The 16,493-nt window shown below is 35.9% G+C and overlaps 1 protein-coding gene across 1 annotated transcript in view; it reads right to left on the bottom strand.

Moving 5' to 3' along the window:
- Positions 1-3,957: 3,957 nt before the first annotated feature.
- TRPC3 (transient receptor potential cation channel subfamily C member 3) overlaps positions 3,958-16,493 on the bottom strand; it is a gene marked incomplete at its 5' end in the record, with an annotated part of 81,180 nt that continues 68,644 nt past the window's right edge. The window contains 2 exons of the mRNA XM_082635355.1: positions 3,958-4,792; positions 7,731-7,806. Coding sequence (XP_082491481.1) covers positions 4,650-4,792; positions 7,731-7,806 — 219 coding nt within the window. The 3' untranslated portion in view covers positions 3,958-4,649. The remainder of the gene's footprint in view (positions 4,793-7,730; positions 7,807-16,493) is intronic.

Below are 16,493 nucleotides of genomic sequence, written 5' to 3'. Positions count from 1 at the left end.
TTTGATATTTATTTTTGGTTGCATTGGGTCTTCGTTGCGGTGTGCGGGCTTCTCATTGTCGTGGCTTCTCTTGTTGCGGAGCACAGGCTCTAGGCACGCAGGCTCAGTAGTTGTGGCTCACGGGATCCAGAGCACAGGCTCAGTAGTTGTGGTGCACGGGCTTAGTTGCTCCGCGGCATGTGGGATCCTCCCAGATCAGGGCTCGAACCTGTGTTCCCTGCACTGGCAGGCAGATTCCTAACCACTTCGCCACCAGGGAAGTCCTGAAGATCAACTTTTAAAACATAGAAATGAGGCTATGACATATTATCAAAAATAAATAAAAAGAGCTTGTATGATATGTTACTTGGAATTCTTTCATTCTGCATCTAGAAAAGGCAAGGGATGTATTTTTTATTTTTAAGTACTGTGTTCTGTTTCAAAATGATGAGCAAAGGTTTCAAACTACTAATTTTAAGCACTTCTCAAATAATTAGCAGAGTGGGGAGTTTTTATTCACAATAAATGAAATACAAAGTTAGACAAAATTGCTACTATATTTTCTCTTTTTAAACATGTCTTAAGGTAGTAGCAACATCTTGGTGGGCTACATTAAAAAAAAATAAAAGCCAAAACAAAACAAAAAAACACAAAACCCCAAAACACAACACAACACAACAAAACCCCAGATGATTGCATCTCAGATGTGATAAAAATTGCCATGAGACAAATTTACTGAATTACCATGCACTTCAGTAACTTATAACCTTATGTTGTGGTCTTAAAGCAATCATTTTAAGCATAAATTAAAGAACTCATTACTAAGAATAGGAGCATTAAATTCGTTATTCATTAATTGTGTTAAAACCATCAACACAGCTAGAGGTGGTTGGCTGAGTGACTGAGTCATGAGTATACATATTGGTCTCCACTAATATGTGGTACCAATTTGGAAACTCTCAAACTCTTGTTTTAAAAGAAAAAAAAACCAGACAACTGAAAAAGAAAAAAGAAAAATAATAAATAGCCTTTTTAGACTGACTTTAAATAAAAGCAAGATATGGAAACAGAGATCATTACCACCTTGGAAGATGATATTAACCTTCTGAAACACCTCTAAAATGCCCAGAGAGCAGGAACCCCTGGTGTAGCATAACCTTGTTTGACTGGACAATGTATGAGACCAGAGAAGTTAAGTGATTTGTTTCAGGCCACACAATTAACAATTAATGCGGCTTCAGTTTCCTTTAGACATTGGCCATATGACAGTTTACCACCCCATTTAAAAAAGCTGCTCTCATTTGGTTTACACTTTTGAATTGAAATATGTTGGACATGATGGGGAAAGAGAATTATCCTAAATTATACTAACTTTGCTTTTTTTTGGGGGGGGGGTGCTGGAGCAGTATGGCTTGTGGAATCTTATTTCCCTGACCAGGGATCGAACCCAGCCTGCAGCAGTGAAAGCAAGCGTGGAGTCCTAACCACTGGACCGCTAGGGAATTCCCTAACTTTGCTTTTAATAATCACAACATATTTATGTCATTTCTAAGTTTCAGTAGTGCACAGAACTTTTTGAAGACACTGGATACTATTTCGCATAGTCCCTTCTTTTATTTCAAGTCTATGAATCCAAGGTTCTCAACATATTGTGAATTCCATCAAGTCAAGGGTCCTCAGTAAGTTTAATACAGCAAGCACTTACAAAGTGCCAAACTTTTTAAACAATAAGCCTAAGAAGCCAGTTGAGTGTTGCCTCTTTTCCTTGATCTTATTTGTAACAGAGGAAAAAACTAAGCATAGCAAAGAGGTCAAAAAGTAGGAGATATTGGACTTTGATAGTCCTGTAATCAATCATAAGCACCTAAATGTCTTTTGCTAGACAAGTTGCTTTTGGTCCTGTTAAAGTGTTCCCTTCTCCAAGTTGCCCCACCAACTTCTTTGAGCTTTACTTTTAAGCCCAATGTGCCTGTTACAATAGTAAGTGGGTCAAGGACTTGGTGGCCCAGGGTTATCATTAACCTCAAAGAAGTATTAATTCTCACGGTAATCCTCTAATCTTCACCTCACCCTTAAGTTACCACAGTAATACCTCCCTCTTAGGGTGGTTCCCTAGAAGCAAATTCTAACAAGATTTGGATGTGGTGATTCATTGAGGGAATGCTCTCAGGAGAAAAGGAGGGAGGGAGGAAGGATAAAACAGGGAAGAAGCTAAAAAAAGATTTGGTCTCAGCTGGAGTCTAGCTGCAGCCTAATCCTATCCAGAGCTATGAAACATGAATTGCACCAAAAGAGTTGGCCCTACCTTGACACAAGGGGACAGCTTTTTGTGCGTCCACGCCAGTTGGTCGTTTATTGGTGTGAGGAGGGGAGGTCATAACGACCAGACCAAGACAGGGCTGCTTTCTTTCAGCTGAGGGCAATTCTCTGGGGAACAGGATAGCTGGGAACTGTTAAGGAGTCAACACTCAGGATCTGAGAGATGCATGCCCTGGTCCATTAAAGGCAATCTGGGCAGGGCATCCATAGTATCAATAGCATCTACCACACCTTGGTATCACATCTTCCTCTGGACTACCACCCAGAAACTATAAAAAAAGAAAAAATGTGAAATATCAAAAACATACTAGTTTTACACAAGCATAGTAAATAAAGGAGAAAAAAACCTATGTTGAGAGCTCTAGAGTCGTGAAAGGTATGGACTGAAAAGATGTATGTACTCACATGGCATAGATGACATGAGTTTTATCTTCATTCAAGACTCCGAGAATCCTAAACTAGCTGCTTTTAATACTTTTACATTCAACATTTTCCAACCCCAATCAAAAATATTACTTATTATTCTGCTCCATAGCTGTAAGCAAAAATATCCACACTTGGAATCCTAGACAATACTACGTATAAGACTGAAAGTGTTGTCTATTATGGAAACTCCATATCTTTACTGTTGTAATATAAAGTATAGTAACATATAACGATGAAAAATTCAGTATTTTATTCTGTTCTGAGGTATAATATAACATACATAAAGTTTGAAAAATGTTTAAGACAAAATACTATTAGCATAGCACAAAAGCTAATGAAATATCCTACAATGGTAGCAAAAAATGTATAAAGTTCTCTTCTTAATTTAATTAAGTCCTCAAAAGTAGAAATTAAGAAATAATCTTTAAAGAGCTTTATGTAGTTCCATGAAATGTTCATTTTTGTCTTCATGTCTAGAAAGCCTTCCTGCGTGACAGTAATGACTCAAAGTATTATGTATGTAATTGGCTTTTAGAACCTATAAAACTATCTTTGAGCTATGATCATAATTTGTATTCTGGTAAGATTTGAGAGGAACAGACTGAAGAGAATTAGGACGGTAAGCATAACTCTATGAGAGATGTAAACCTAGCTGGTTAAAAAAATATACTTTGACGTTTTATGGTTTGTGAAGAGAGGAGGGAACTTACCAGTCTGTATCCCCCTTTCCTAGTAAAGTCATGAGGCATTGTGGATATTACCAGTGTTCAGCTCAGTTATATAGTAAGTCATACACATACATCCCAATCTATTCTGTGTAGCAGTGTAAGTGAAATGCCTTGATAAGGAAAATGATGTCAATCATTGTAAGTAATGATGGCAAGAGATGCCTCAAAGGAAAATGAAACACACCTGGTGATGCTTGGACATGGCTTTCCAGGTACACAGCCATTGCTCCTTCCTATTCCTCCCCATAGCATACCCTCCAAAACCCAGAGTGGAGCTAACAGGCAAGATATGAAGTCAGTTGTTGATAACTTATTTAGCATTAAAGCATCAGAGGCAGAAATTAGGAGGTTATAACAAACAAACAACCCTGCATAACCCCCGACTTTACAAAATTCACCACCCCACTGACTAAATTCACATTACTGAAAAAAACCACATGAAAATCTAAGACAGTAAGCAAACAGTATATACTTTAGAAAAATCTTTAATGTGTTGTTTTGAACAATTCTATGAAACAAATATGTAATGTAATTATATTTTCTATTAACCCATTTCATTGTGAAATTCTTCATTCAGGGCTCAAAGGTTCTAGGATTATCAGTGATGTCAAAAATTCTAAGAAAATCTGACCAAGTCATAGCTGTTTGTAAAATTTTTTCAGTTTATATTTTTCAAAAAAAAAAATCTCTTTAGCACTTGGACAAGGGAAGATATGCTACATAGTGATGGCCTTTTAATTTTTATTTGTATTTCGTTGGCAGTTCAGTTCAGTTAGTTTTGACAATATTTATTGAGCACCTACTATGTACCAGGCACTGTACTAGATGCTGGAGACACAAAGATGAATAAGACATGGTCCCTGTCCCCAAGGAGCTTACAGTCTCTTAGAGGCAAACAGGTAGTGCAAAGACATAGAGTTTATTCTAAAATGGACAAAAATATCAATAATGTAGTAATATTGGGCCTTTAAATACAATGGCACGTCATTGTTTGTAATGTCAAGGCAGACAATTAAAATGAAGACCATTTGCATGTGATAAAACAGTAAAATCATTAAGACCTAACTTTTAAAGATTCACATGATAAAGGTAGTTAATACTAAAAATTTACATCATAGTTTTTCAAGTATTTCATACTTAGAAATATTATTGCCCACATTTGTGCTATAGTCAAAGCCATAATTCCAGGTTACTGAATCATTCACATCTCAGCACGCTGGGATTCAGTTTCTCACTGAGTTTATGAATTAGAATGGCTAATTCCTCAGTCGCTTGGCTCTTGTCCTCCAAAAGTTCATAGCGAAGGCTGGAGATATCTTGCTTGATTTCTTTTAATTCACCTATGGTATTTATATTAAAAAAACATATAATTGGTAATTTGTCCTTCGTATTTAGAAAAAAACAAAGAGTGAAATTTATACATGAATGCATTTGTCTCATAACATCTCCAACATAGTTACTTTAGGTGTTTTCCTTTAGAATGTTTAAGGAATGTCTGCCTTTAAAAATGTACTGGCTTTTCAAAAAAAAGCTATAAAAAGTAGTTCAGCTATGTTTTAAAAGTAAATCTCAGCTACTGTCCTGTGGCTCAGCCAATTTTTAACACAGGGTGATTTCTCTGTTAACTGGTCTATAATCAGAGTATCTCCTTTCTCTCTTCAGGGAGTTTGTCTGGTTCCCTGAGCCATAAGGGTTGACACCTATATGGATCATCTCCCATTGCTAGGCTGGAAGGGAATCCTAGCAAAATGAAACATTTCTAAAAATGAATCAATCTATATAACAGGCAAATACTCACATGTAAGAAGTAAACTGAGGTCAAGTTTGACATAAAGGAAAGGAAGGAAAAAGAGTAGGGGTATTTCTTAGGGAAGGCAATGGCAATGAACATGGAGCTAAGGAACAAACAAATTAGTTTCTATGGCACAGGGGATGATGTATAAGGAAATAACAAGCAATGGTGAAATTAAGGAGTTTAGATGCGATACCACTGGCAATGTTTACACACACAGAAGTCTCCATAGGAAACTTCTGGCTATTAAAACACAACTATTTCCATAATTTAGCGTGGTAATACTTTGAGCATGTGTAGATTGCAATTAATAACTGGATTCTCTTGCAAATAATTGTAATGTAGATAAGCCATTGACCTTGAAAGGTAAACCTTGGGGCATGAATTTATCTTGAATCCAAGAAATGATTCTTTAAATCATTGGCACTTTAATAGCTTTCTATAATAGAATCATATGTAAAACATATCTTTCATGATATTTCCTGGTATCTTTATGATGCTTTAAAGTTATAATCTATGTTCTTTTATTATATAAACATCAGAACCTTTTATTTGAAAGAATTCTAACTCTTCCTCAAGAATACACACAAAACATTTGATTCTTTTTGTGGCAGAAAAAAAGGTGGGGGGGGGCTTTTCCTTTCACATTTGGCAACGTAGAGGAAATAGACTGATCAAATTCGAAATCACAAGGACAGTCTTTGGTGGAAGAAATGGATTCTCACAGTATTTAATATCATATTTGGACTATAAGCCCAGTGGGCCCCCTTTCACCTCCCTACTTCTACATTATTCTTCCTTGGTTTTTTTTTTTTTTTTTTGCGGTACGCTGGCCTCTCACTGCTGTGGCCTCTCCCATTGCGGAGCACAGGCTCCGGACACGCAGGCTCAGCGGCCATGGTTCACGGGCCCAGCCGCTCCGCAGCATGTGGGATCCTCCCGGACCGGGGCACGAACCCGTGTCCCCTGCATCGGCAGGCGGACTCTCAACCACTGCGCCACCAGGGAAGCCCCTTCCTTGTTTTTGAGTTATGGGAAGCCTACACACTAAGTGTTGTACTTAGTTTGCCAATACAGGAAACACAAATTACTCAACCTCTTTGGGATTTAGCTTCTTCATTTATTCAGTGAACAGGTTAAATTATATGATATACTTTCTTAGTTAGAACTTTGTTCAAAACTCCAAATTTTCCTTAATTCATTTTCTTCTTTTGTATAAAAGGACTTGGAAGATGACTCCTTGTTTTTGATGCTGTCATGGTGGCCCATTAACCCCCTTCACTTAGTTTTTTTGTTTGTTTTCAGGGAGGTTATGGTACAACAGATAAGGTTTCTGCTTTCTAAACTAAAACTCAATTCCAATCCTGTCTCTCTGAGACTGTTTCTAGGTCACCATGATTGGATTTTTGCTGGTTTCCAATCACACATTCTTAGATTTCTACAAACACATACCATTGTATTGACTCAGATTTGTAAGAGATTCCTTGCATTAATCAAGTAATGGCTTCAAAGCCCATCAACAGTTTAGTTTAGCCTTTTCTTATCAGCATAGCTCAACCTAGTAGCATCTCACTGGTGTTGAAAGCTATAGCTTCTATTTTTAGGGCAACTTATTTCTCCCTGGTTGATTTCTTTCCATCTCTGGACTTGTACTTTGTCTTATACCCCAGCCTTTGATGAAAAAGTGTTGTAGTCCAGACAGACGTGCTGCCTAGGATATGCCTGGAAAACAGGTGCCAAGAAGAAAAGTGAAAGGCAAAAGAGAAACACCAGATGAGAAAAATGGGTTAGAGATATCTTTCTGGACAACAAAGTAAAGATTTTTCTGAAGAAATGTGGATTCTATTTGAGCCAACGCTATTTTACCTGCATTACTGGAAAAATGTTAACACTCAATGTGAACTCCCTGAAATAGAAGTGAAACTACAGACTACTTATGTAATAGGGATTAAAAACTCCCAGAAAGATGGCAGACTTTACATTCTAAGAAACCAGGGCATTCTGTAGTGATAAACTGTCTCTGATTGACAATTTAAGTAACTGTTTCTTTAAAAAGAAAGAGTTTTAGAAATGTAGCATAAGATTCTCCTGTCAGTCTTGGAGGAACCCAAACAGTTACTTGAGATTGGATTTTTTTTTCCTTTTCCACACGTTTTAATTTTAATTTATTATTAAAATGTTTTGTACTGAAATCAGTAATGCCCCCGTCTTTCCTACTGGGATTAAGTGGCTTAGTCTTGCTTTGATATATTATGATGAGTCAAAATACAAGGCAACTCCAAAATCAACTTAAATTTGTTTTCTTTCTTTTTTTTTTTGAAAGCAGGGTAAGAAGGAATTGCACTAACAATAGTTATTTCTGGTTGACTTTTACTTTCATTTTTTACTCTCCCATATTGGATTTTTAAACTATCCTTCAATATGAGGTTTTCCCACGTTTATTAAATTAGTTGTAAAAGGATGTTTCTCACATTGAAGGTGCTTACCTTCGTTAACTTCATCATTTTCTTTGTCTACTTGTGCTTTCAAAACATACCGCTTTATAAGTCTTTTCATTATCTGCTGTTGGGCCAAAAAAAAAATTGTATCACCAATTATGTATTACATAAGTAATCTGGATCCTATCTCCCAAAGAGCCTTACATACCTGTAAAGCAAAGAACTCAGGGAGAGAGGCTGTATGTAACTATTTACAGAAGACTCACCCAGATTTCAGAAACTCATCCCTTTTCACCTTGTACTGAGTTTTACTGCATGATTCACAAACATTGCCCTGACCCAGCCTTCACCCTCACTGCCACCCCACTCCAGGGATGCAAGAAGCTTCAAAAGAAGTTAAGCTGAAAGACTTCAATTCATGGCTTCTCTTTCAAATAATGATTTCTATTTAAGGAACGTTGACACTAAATTATCATCTATAGATACTACCTTATTTCTCACTGTTTAAAAAATATATAAATATATGCTCAATATGGAGAATTTCGAAAATACAGAGAACAATAAACAAAAATCATCAATTATTCCACCGTCCAAAGATAATCATTGTTGTTATTTTAGTGTATGTCTTTCCAATATCTTTAAATTTTGTATATATACTAATTACTATATGTATTACATTTTATGTTGTCTAAATACCATATATTCTGTTATATGTTTTCCTCTCATAGCAATATATACTGTGAATATATTCAAACTAGATAAATGCTCTTACAAGATAACTGTCTATCCATATAGAACAAATTAAATTGGAGCCCTACTTCATACCATGCACAAAAAAAGGAACTCCACATGTATCTTAAATATGAAAGACAAAGCTTTAAAATCCTTTAAAAGAAAGTATAGGAGAATATATTTATAAATTCAGTGTACAACTGGATGTTTTTTAAACAAGATAAAAAATCCTAATTATAGTATTTCAACTATAATTATAATTCTAATTTCTACTTTTCAGATTTATAAACTCTATTTCATTACAATTAAAACCTCATTAAAACTTCTGTTTATAAAGGTACCATAAAGAAAGTAAAAAGGCAAGCCACACACTGGGAGAAAATATTGATGATACTTACAACTGGTAAAGAATTTGGATCCAAGATATATGAAGAACTTTAATAAGAAAAACTCAAATAATCCAATAGAAAAATGGGCAAAAGACAAACAGGCACTTCATTGAAGTGGAATTGTGAATGGCCAACATGCATATAAAACAATCTCAAAATCTTTTCTTGGGGAAATACAAATTACAATTAAAAGGAGATACATGGGGGTGGGGAGGGGAATTGGATGAAGGCAGTCAAATGGTACAAACTTCATTATAAGATATGTAAGTACTAGGGATGTAATGTACAACATGATAAATACAATTAACACTGTTTTATGTTATATATGAAAGTTGGTAAGAGAGTAAATCCAAAGCGTTCTCATCACAAGAAAAAAATTTTTTTCCATTTGTTTAATTTTGTATCTATATGAGATGACTGATGTTCACTGAACTTATTATGATAATCATTTCATGATGTATGTAAGTCAAATCATTATGCTGTACACCTTAAACTTATACAGTGCTGTATGTTAATTATATCTCAATAAAACTGGAAAAAAGTGATACAATTTTATATCTAAAAAGGGAGGGGCTTCCCTGGTGGCATAGTGGTTGAGAGTCCGCCTGCCGATGCAGGGGACACGGGTTCGTGCCCCAGTCCGGGAGGATCCCACATGCCGCGGAGCGGCTAGGCCCGTGAGCCATGGCCGCTGAGCCTGCGCGTCCGGAGCCTGTGCTCCGCAATGGGAGAGGCCACAACAGTGAGAGGCCCGCGTACCGCAAAAAAAAAAAAAAAAAAAAAAAAAAAGGGAAAAATGAATAAATCTTATAATGCCACGTGTTGGAAAGGATATGAATCAATGGGACTTTTGTACTTCACTGGCATGAGTACAAGTACAGTAGACCACTTTGAAAAACAAGTCGGCATTATCTTTTTGTAATTGAAGTACAGCTGATTTACAATATTCTATTAGCTGCAGGTGTACAACACAGTGATTCAATATTTTTAAAGTTATTATAAAACAATGGCTACCTTTCCCTGTGCTGTACAATATATCCTTGTAGCTTATTTTATTCATAGTAGTTTTTACCTCTTAATCCCCTATCAATTTGGCATTATCTTTTAAAGTTGGACACTTGCATATTCTTTCACTCAGAAAGGCCACTCCTTGGTTTAGGCCCTAGTGAAACTTAGCACATGTGGACCAAGAGACAGACATAGACAAGGTTTATAGCAATCTTGTCTGAGACAGCAAAAAACCTGGAAACAATCCAAACAAATACCAACAGAAGAATAGACAAATAAATCATGGTATGTTACACAATGTAATGTCATTCTGTTCACTAATGAAATTAATTAATGCAACTAATGAACCATGGCCACACACAACAGTATGGATGAATCTTAGAAGCATAAATGTTGAATGACAAATTCAAGTTGCAGACTTCACAAAGTATGAAACTATCCTTATAAAGTTACTAAATAAAAGTAAATCCACATAATGCAGTTTTAGGAATATCTATATTTGTGATAAACCTATATTTGAAAAGAAAGCCAAAGCCAGAGGATGAGAAACCCAAACTTCCAGATAGTGACTACCCCTTAGGTGGAGGCAAGGGTGTGGCCTAGGAAGGAGCACCCATGCAGAGGCAGTGGACAGATAATGTTATCACTCTCATGGAAGTGGTGGCTTCCTAGGTATGCATGTAATTATACTTCATAATTGATGTGCTGCACATATTCTTATGCATATATCAAACATTAAAAAGACAATAAAGAAAAGAAAAGAAGTTCTAACTGAAATGCAGATATAGTGAGGGTGGAAAATGTACCTCAGTTTTAAGAAAGTATGAATTATGAACCAAAGTGACCCACTAGATGTCAAGGTCAAGTAAAAAGGAGAAATCTAGGATAATTCAAAATGTCTGTCTCAGAGAATAATGACAGATTGAGAGGGAGCCCATGCTATCAAAAAGGAAAAGCCCATTTTATCAGTCATAATAAAGTATGTATAAAACTTGTTGAGTTGTGTGGAATCTGGACCCCAGGACAGACCTTAGGCAGGACTCATTCATTCATTCACCAAATATTTTTAGTGAGCACCAGCTCTGTGCCAAGTACCATACTAGGCACTGGAGATGCAACAGTGAATACAATCCCTGCTCCAAAGAAACCTCACTGGAACAATTCACTGTGACGGGTGGGATATAATTAAGTTTAGGGGACAATGCAGGCATATTCCTATAGAAAGAAAAAACAACGAAGTGTTTATCAGTTAAAAGTAGCTTGAAAGGCAGTAATACAAATCAGTGGGAAAGAAAAGACTGCTCAACAAATAGGGCCTAGACAATGGTCTATCCTTACAGGGAAAGTTAAAATTAGACCTTCCTCACACCATATATTAAAGAAGAGAGCCAAATGGATGAAAAATCTAAATGTGAAAAGCAAAAACTTTGAAAGGAATATGGTAATGTTTCTTGAGAAAGCTAACAGAAAGGATAAGCCATAAGGAAAATGTTGATAAATCTGACCATATTAGGACAATTTAAAACTTTCGTACAAGGAAGAATATCAGTAACATGTAATCTTATGTCAGATGGGATTTTTCTTGCTGTCCTGGAATTGTTGATAAACCCAAGACTGATGAAAAAGGATGCTAAGTACCAGATCAGCCACCATGGTCTAAGACCACGTTGCCCCCTGCAGCTGGAGCCAGCCACCTCCCCTCAGGGCTTACTGAGACTCACGAGACCAGTACTGAACTTACCAACTACTTTCTCCTCACCTCACATTAGGAAAGAGAGTGAGACATGGGAGGAATCATGGGCTTTGCGGGGAGAGAGGTTATTCTCTCCCTTACCTGTGTGGAAGGGAGAAGGTGCAGCCCGCCTCCTAGAAGCAAAGGGAAGAAGGAAATCCAAGGCAATGTAAAGTTGAGGGTTGCCTGTAGGAAAGGGAGCCTGGCATCCTGCTCCCAATTAGATGTCTGTTCTAGCAGGCTTGCTGGCCTGATCCTGGTAAATTAGTCAGAAAGGAAAAAGAACTGTGATAAGAGAGGAACAGCCATTGGGTCAACCTGTACTCTCAATATTTGACAAACAGAGACAAATTTCCACTATGTTGGGTAGAATACACATCAGTGGGAAACGATAATCTTTTCAATAAATGGGGCTTGGACAATGGGCTATCCTTATGGGAAAGGTGAAAATTAGATCCACACAAGTGAGAGTCAGATCTCTGCATCAGGGAGCTGTGCATCGCCTTTTCAAACCCTTTAAAAATGCCCCTGCCCAGTTAGACAGGCAGCAGTTTGGTGACGGCCACAAGCAGGACATCAGGATTTGATCAGTGTTAGAGCACTAGTGACGAACAACAAGGAAGAGACTGCAACCTGCAGTTAACTCAAGGGAAAAGATGTTTACCTTTCAGCTTATTCCCCTTGTCTCTCCACATAGCACAGGATGAACACCTAGAAGAGCTAACAGGAGGAGGTGTGGACAAAGCAGACCACAGCCTTCAGCCACTGGAGTCACCTTCAGAGGTTTAGCTTTTGCTATAGGAGTGAGGAGGAGAAGAGTGCTAGATTGATTTGGAGAGTTTCTTTCTTTCTTTCTTTCTTTCTTTTTCTTTCTTCCTTTCTTTCTCTTTTTTTCTCTCTTTCTCTTTTTCTCTCTCTCTCAATAATTTTTTATTTATTTACTTATTTATTTACTTAATTTTGGCCATGCAGCATGGCCTGCAGGATCTTAGTTCCCCCACCAGGGATTGAACCCAGGCCCTCAGCAGTGAAAGCACCGAGTTCTAACCACTGACTGCCAGGGAATTCTTAAGTTTCAAAATAAACATAACTATCTCTTTAATTACAAACGTGAGACTTTCTAATAACCCAAAGTCACTGGAAAGTTATGGAGTCTTGACAAGGTGTTGTAAAGGGCTCCTCCATTCAGTGGAAAAGAAGAATTCAAAATAAGACAGTTAGTGGGAAATTATTGAAAACAAAGTCACTTTTATACATTCACAGGCTGCGACTCCTTAGTGAACCATTACATGAAGTTAAAAGACAAACCAAAGAGGGAGAGAGGCTGCTTGCAAAACGTACTGACCAAGAATCAGTATCCAGGACATGATAGAATTTTGACAAGTCACTAAGGTAAAGACAAACAGCCAAGAAGAATTAGGAAAAAGAATTTAAACTCACAAGAAAGGAAAACTGAATGACCAACAAATGTATGAAAAGATGTTCAATCTGATTGGTAATCAGAGAAGAGTACATTAAAAAAATTAATACCAATTCACACATATACGTTTGGCAAACATTTTTTCTTTTGAAAAAAATTCAAACCCACAGAAAAGTTGAAAGTAAAATAAAGTGACTTCAGACTTTTCACCTTGATTCATGAATGTTAGAAATTTGCCACATTTGCTTTATCTTGCTCCCTGTGTCTATTATTATTATATTGCTAAAGCATCTGAAAATAATTTTCAGACATCATGTCATTTTATCCCTAAATATTTCCATGAGTATCTTTGAAGAATGTTCTCTTATATAACCACACTACAATGATCAAACTTTAGAAAAATTAACATGGGTCAAACTGTCTAATACATAGTCTATATTATGTCTCATTTTCCCAATCAAGGAGCACATGTTGCTTTTAGATGTCATGTATCTTCAGTCTCCTTTAATCTGGAACAGCTCCTTGGCGTTTCCTTGTCTTTCATGATGCTGACGTTTTTGAAGTATAAAGGGAAGTTGTTTTGTAGTTTGCAAAATTTAAAAATTCTGATAATACCAAGTTCTTGTGAGAACACTGGGAAACTCTTATACCCTGTTACTGGAAATAGAAATTGATATTACCACTCCCAGGTACACAACCCGGAAAAACACTTACAAATGTGTAAAAGGAGACATTTACTAGAATGTTCAATACAGCATTATTTATAATAGGCAAAAATGGAAAATAAGCTAAATTTTCATCAACAGAGGAATAAACAAAAATTGTGTATTCATACAATGGGATATTATAGAGCAGTTAGAATGAAAAACAAGATATATGTGTATCAATATAGATAATTCTCAAAAATATAAAGATAAGTGAAAAAACCAGAATATGTAATGCTATTTATATATATTTCAAAACCACATAAAACTAGTATCAATACATAATGGTATGAATATACTTATGTAAATAATAAATAAAGTATACATGGGAAGAACATACAAGAACTTCAAGATAGTGAAGATTGCTGGGGAGGGATGAAACCCAATGTAATAGAGTAGGGGTATTTTAGTTGTATCAAAATTTCCTTACAAAAAAGATCCAAAAAGAATATGGCAAAATGTTAATATTTATTAAAGTAAGATGGTAGTGACATAGATGTCTAACAAGACATTTTGTGATATCTTTCTGTGTTTGAAATCGTCCATAATCAAAATTTAAAATATAATAAAAACAATTAAAATACTCTTATAAATAGGTTTTTAATGCTGCCTAGCAAATTGATGTGCCTCACTAGCCTGGGCATTCATTCCGTCTTCAGTAGCCAACAGTTCTTCAGTCATGATAAACAAATATTTTGCACTTTTATAAACAAAGGTGTAAAAACTTCATGTTGTAAAGAAACTGAGAATAACTCAGGGCTTATAAGGGTCTTATTTAGTACCATTCAGAAGTGCATCATTTAGAAATACTATCTCCAGAAAAAATGAAACTTCTAAAAATTTAAGTGAGGCAGAAGTTTGGAGTCAAAAATCTATGAATTTGAATGTAGGCCTTTATTTACTAGCTGAGTGAATTAAAGGTGCTTATTAAACTCTTTAAGCTTCCATTTCCTCATTTATAAAATGGGGGTAATAAAACTCAACTAATAAGTTGTACAGATTAAATAATCAAATGCATGTAAAAAGCATAGTTCCTGCTTAGAAAAGGACAGCTCTTGTTGGTATTATTTATAAAGTTTGAGGACTAAGATACTGCTACCCACATTCCCTAGTATAATACTCTAAAACATTTATGTAACATTATTCAAAACCACACTTAGAAAGTCTATGAAAACTTACATTTACTGCCAGAAGGGACAATAACAGGAAAATAAAATATTTTAAACATTCATATAGTGTTCAAGTTCCCTAGAAATATCCTGAACAAAACTATTCAGATTAAATTCCCTCATTGAAGGGCAAAGAAGAAGGCATATTCATCTCCATTTCATCTTTAACCCGCAGGGAAAATTATAGTTATAAGCTTAAATTTTTCCCTTCAAAATTTGATGTGTTTTAAGCTTTCCATGCATCCCACAAAAATGTTCACCTTAATATTTATAGCTTAAATATACTTTTCTACCACTGCACCAAGTTGGAGTCTCTCTAAAAGGCAAGAAGACACCTGCTATTGGACTGAAATCAGTTTCCCCACATATGACACCACCTGGTAATAGTCCATCCCTTAGTTCATGTTGGAAAGATAACTGATGTGAATTCCAAAATGATCTGCAGCTCAAAGAAGGTGCAAAGTTTAGCCATTTCCATTCTATTAGGTAGCTTGTCTGGTGAACCCAAGGCAGTATTGTATAGCAGTTGAGAAAGTGGGCTACAAGGACAAATAGCTTGGATTTGAGTGTGTTTTGAATTATTTAGAAGCAATCAAATCTTGGTGACAATCTGTGTAGTGGAAATGTTAGCATCTACCTTGTAAAAGATAATACAAGTTAATTACATAGAAGGTGATCAATTAATGTTACTATTATTCCTTATTATAATTTATGTTTCTTTTATAAAGAAAATTTTGATTAACCCATCTTAATAATGCTGGTACTGTAGGCAAAGATCATGAAACTTGTGAGTAATAAGTAAAAGTATCATTTAAAATATTATCTTTACCTAAATTTCTGGTGGATTCTTTAAGCAAAGCCAGTACCACAAATTAAATTGATCAATAACAGAATCATCTTCTTTCCCTCTTGGTCAAATTGCTAACTAATGCAACAGAAGTCTATAAATTAACTTCCACATTCCACAGACCTCCAGGAATTATCCATATTTCTCAATATGAGCATGTGAGTCACTGTTTAAGGAAGACATTGTAATATTATTGAGTGAACTACGGATTTCCTCTATCTAAGGTGTGGAAAGCTTGGTCCTAGTTACCTCAAACATTATCTCTTGCAAATAAATCCAAGTTCATTTCTCAGCCCTCGATTAAGACTGGGAGAAGGAATGAGATTTGGATGGTTGCATATGTGTGTATGCCCTGACTTTCCAAAAAGAATCAAAGCCTTTCTTTTCACTTGCTTATTTTTTACTGATTCAAATTCAACTAACAATTGTTAAGTAATCTATCAGATACTTTTACATTTATTTCCTCATTTACTCCTACAGAGAAGCCAAATTTGACTGACATCAGTAGATTCTACAATCTGAATTTTAGCAACCTATAAAGTGTGACTATAAGGTAATAAGATTGATTTGGACAAACACGAAGAACTTGGAAGTAGAGAGCAGAATTTTAGGGAGGGAAGGGTCCTTGGAAATCATGTGTTTTTCATTTTTTCATACCACTCATTGTGACATACATACCCTGACAGATCACCATTGCACAGCCTCTGAATAAACATCTGTGATTCAGACCCTGCTACTTTTTCCAGACAGTTGGTTTGGTCTATTTTTGGACAATTGTAGCTGTTAAAAAATTCCTTTGTATTGAGCCAA

Source organism: Mesoplodon mirus, assembly GCF_964341445.2.
Source record: "Mesoplodon mirus genome assembly, chromosome: 2".
NCBI classification, from domain to species: Eukaryota; Metazoa; Chordata; class Mammalia; order Artiodactyla; family Ziphiidae; genus Mesoplodon; species Mesoplodon mirus.
Note: the sequence above shows the minus strand (reverse complement) of the source record. Positions and strands in the feature narration are given on the sequence as shown.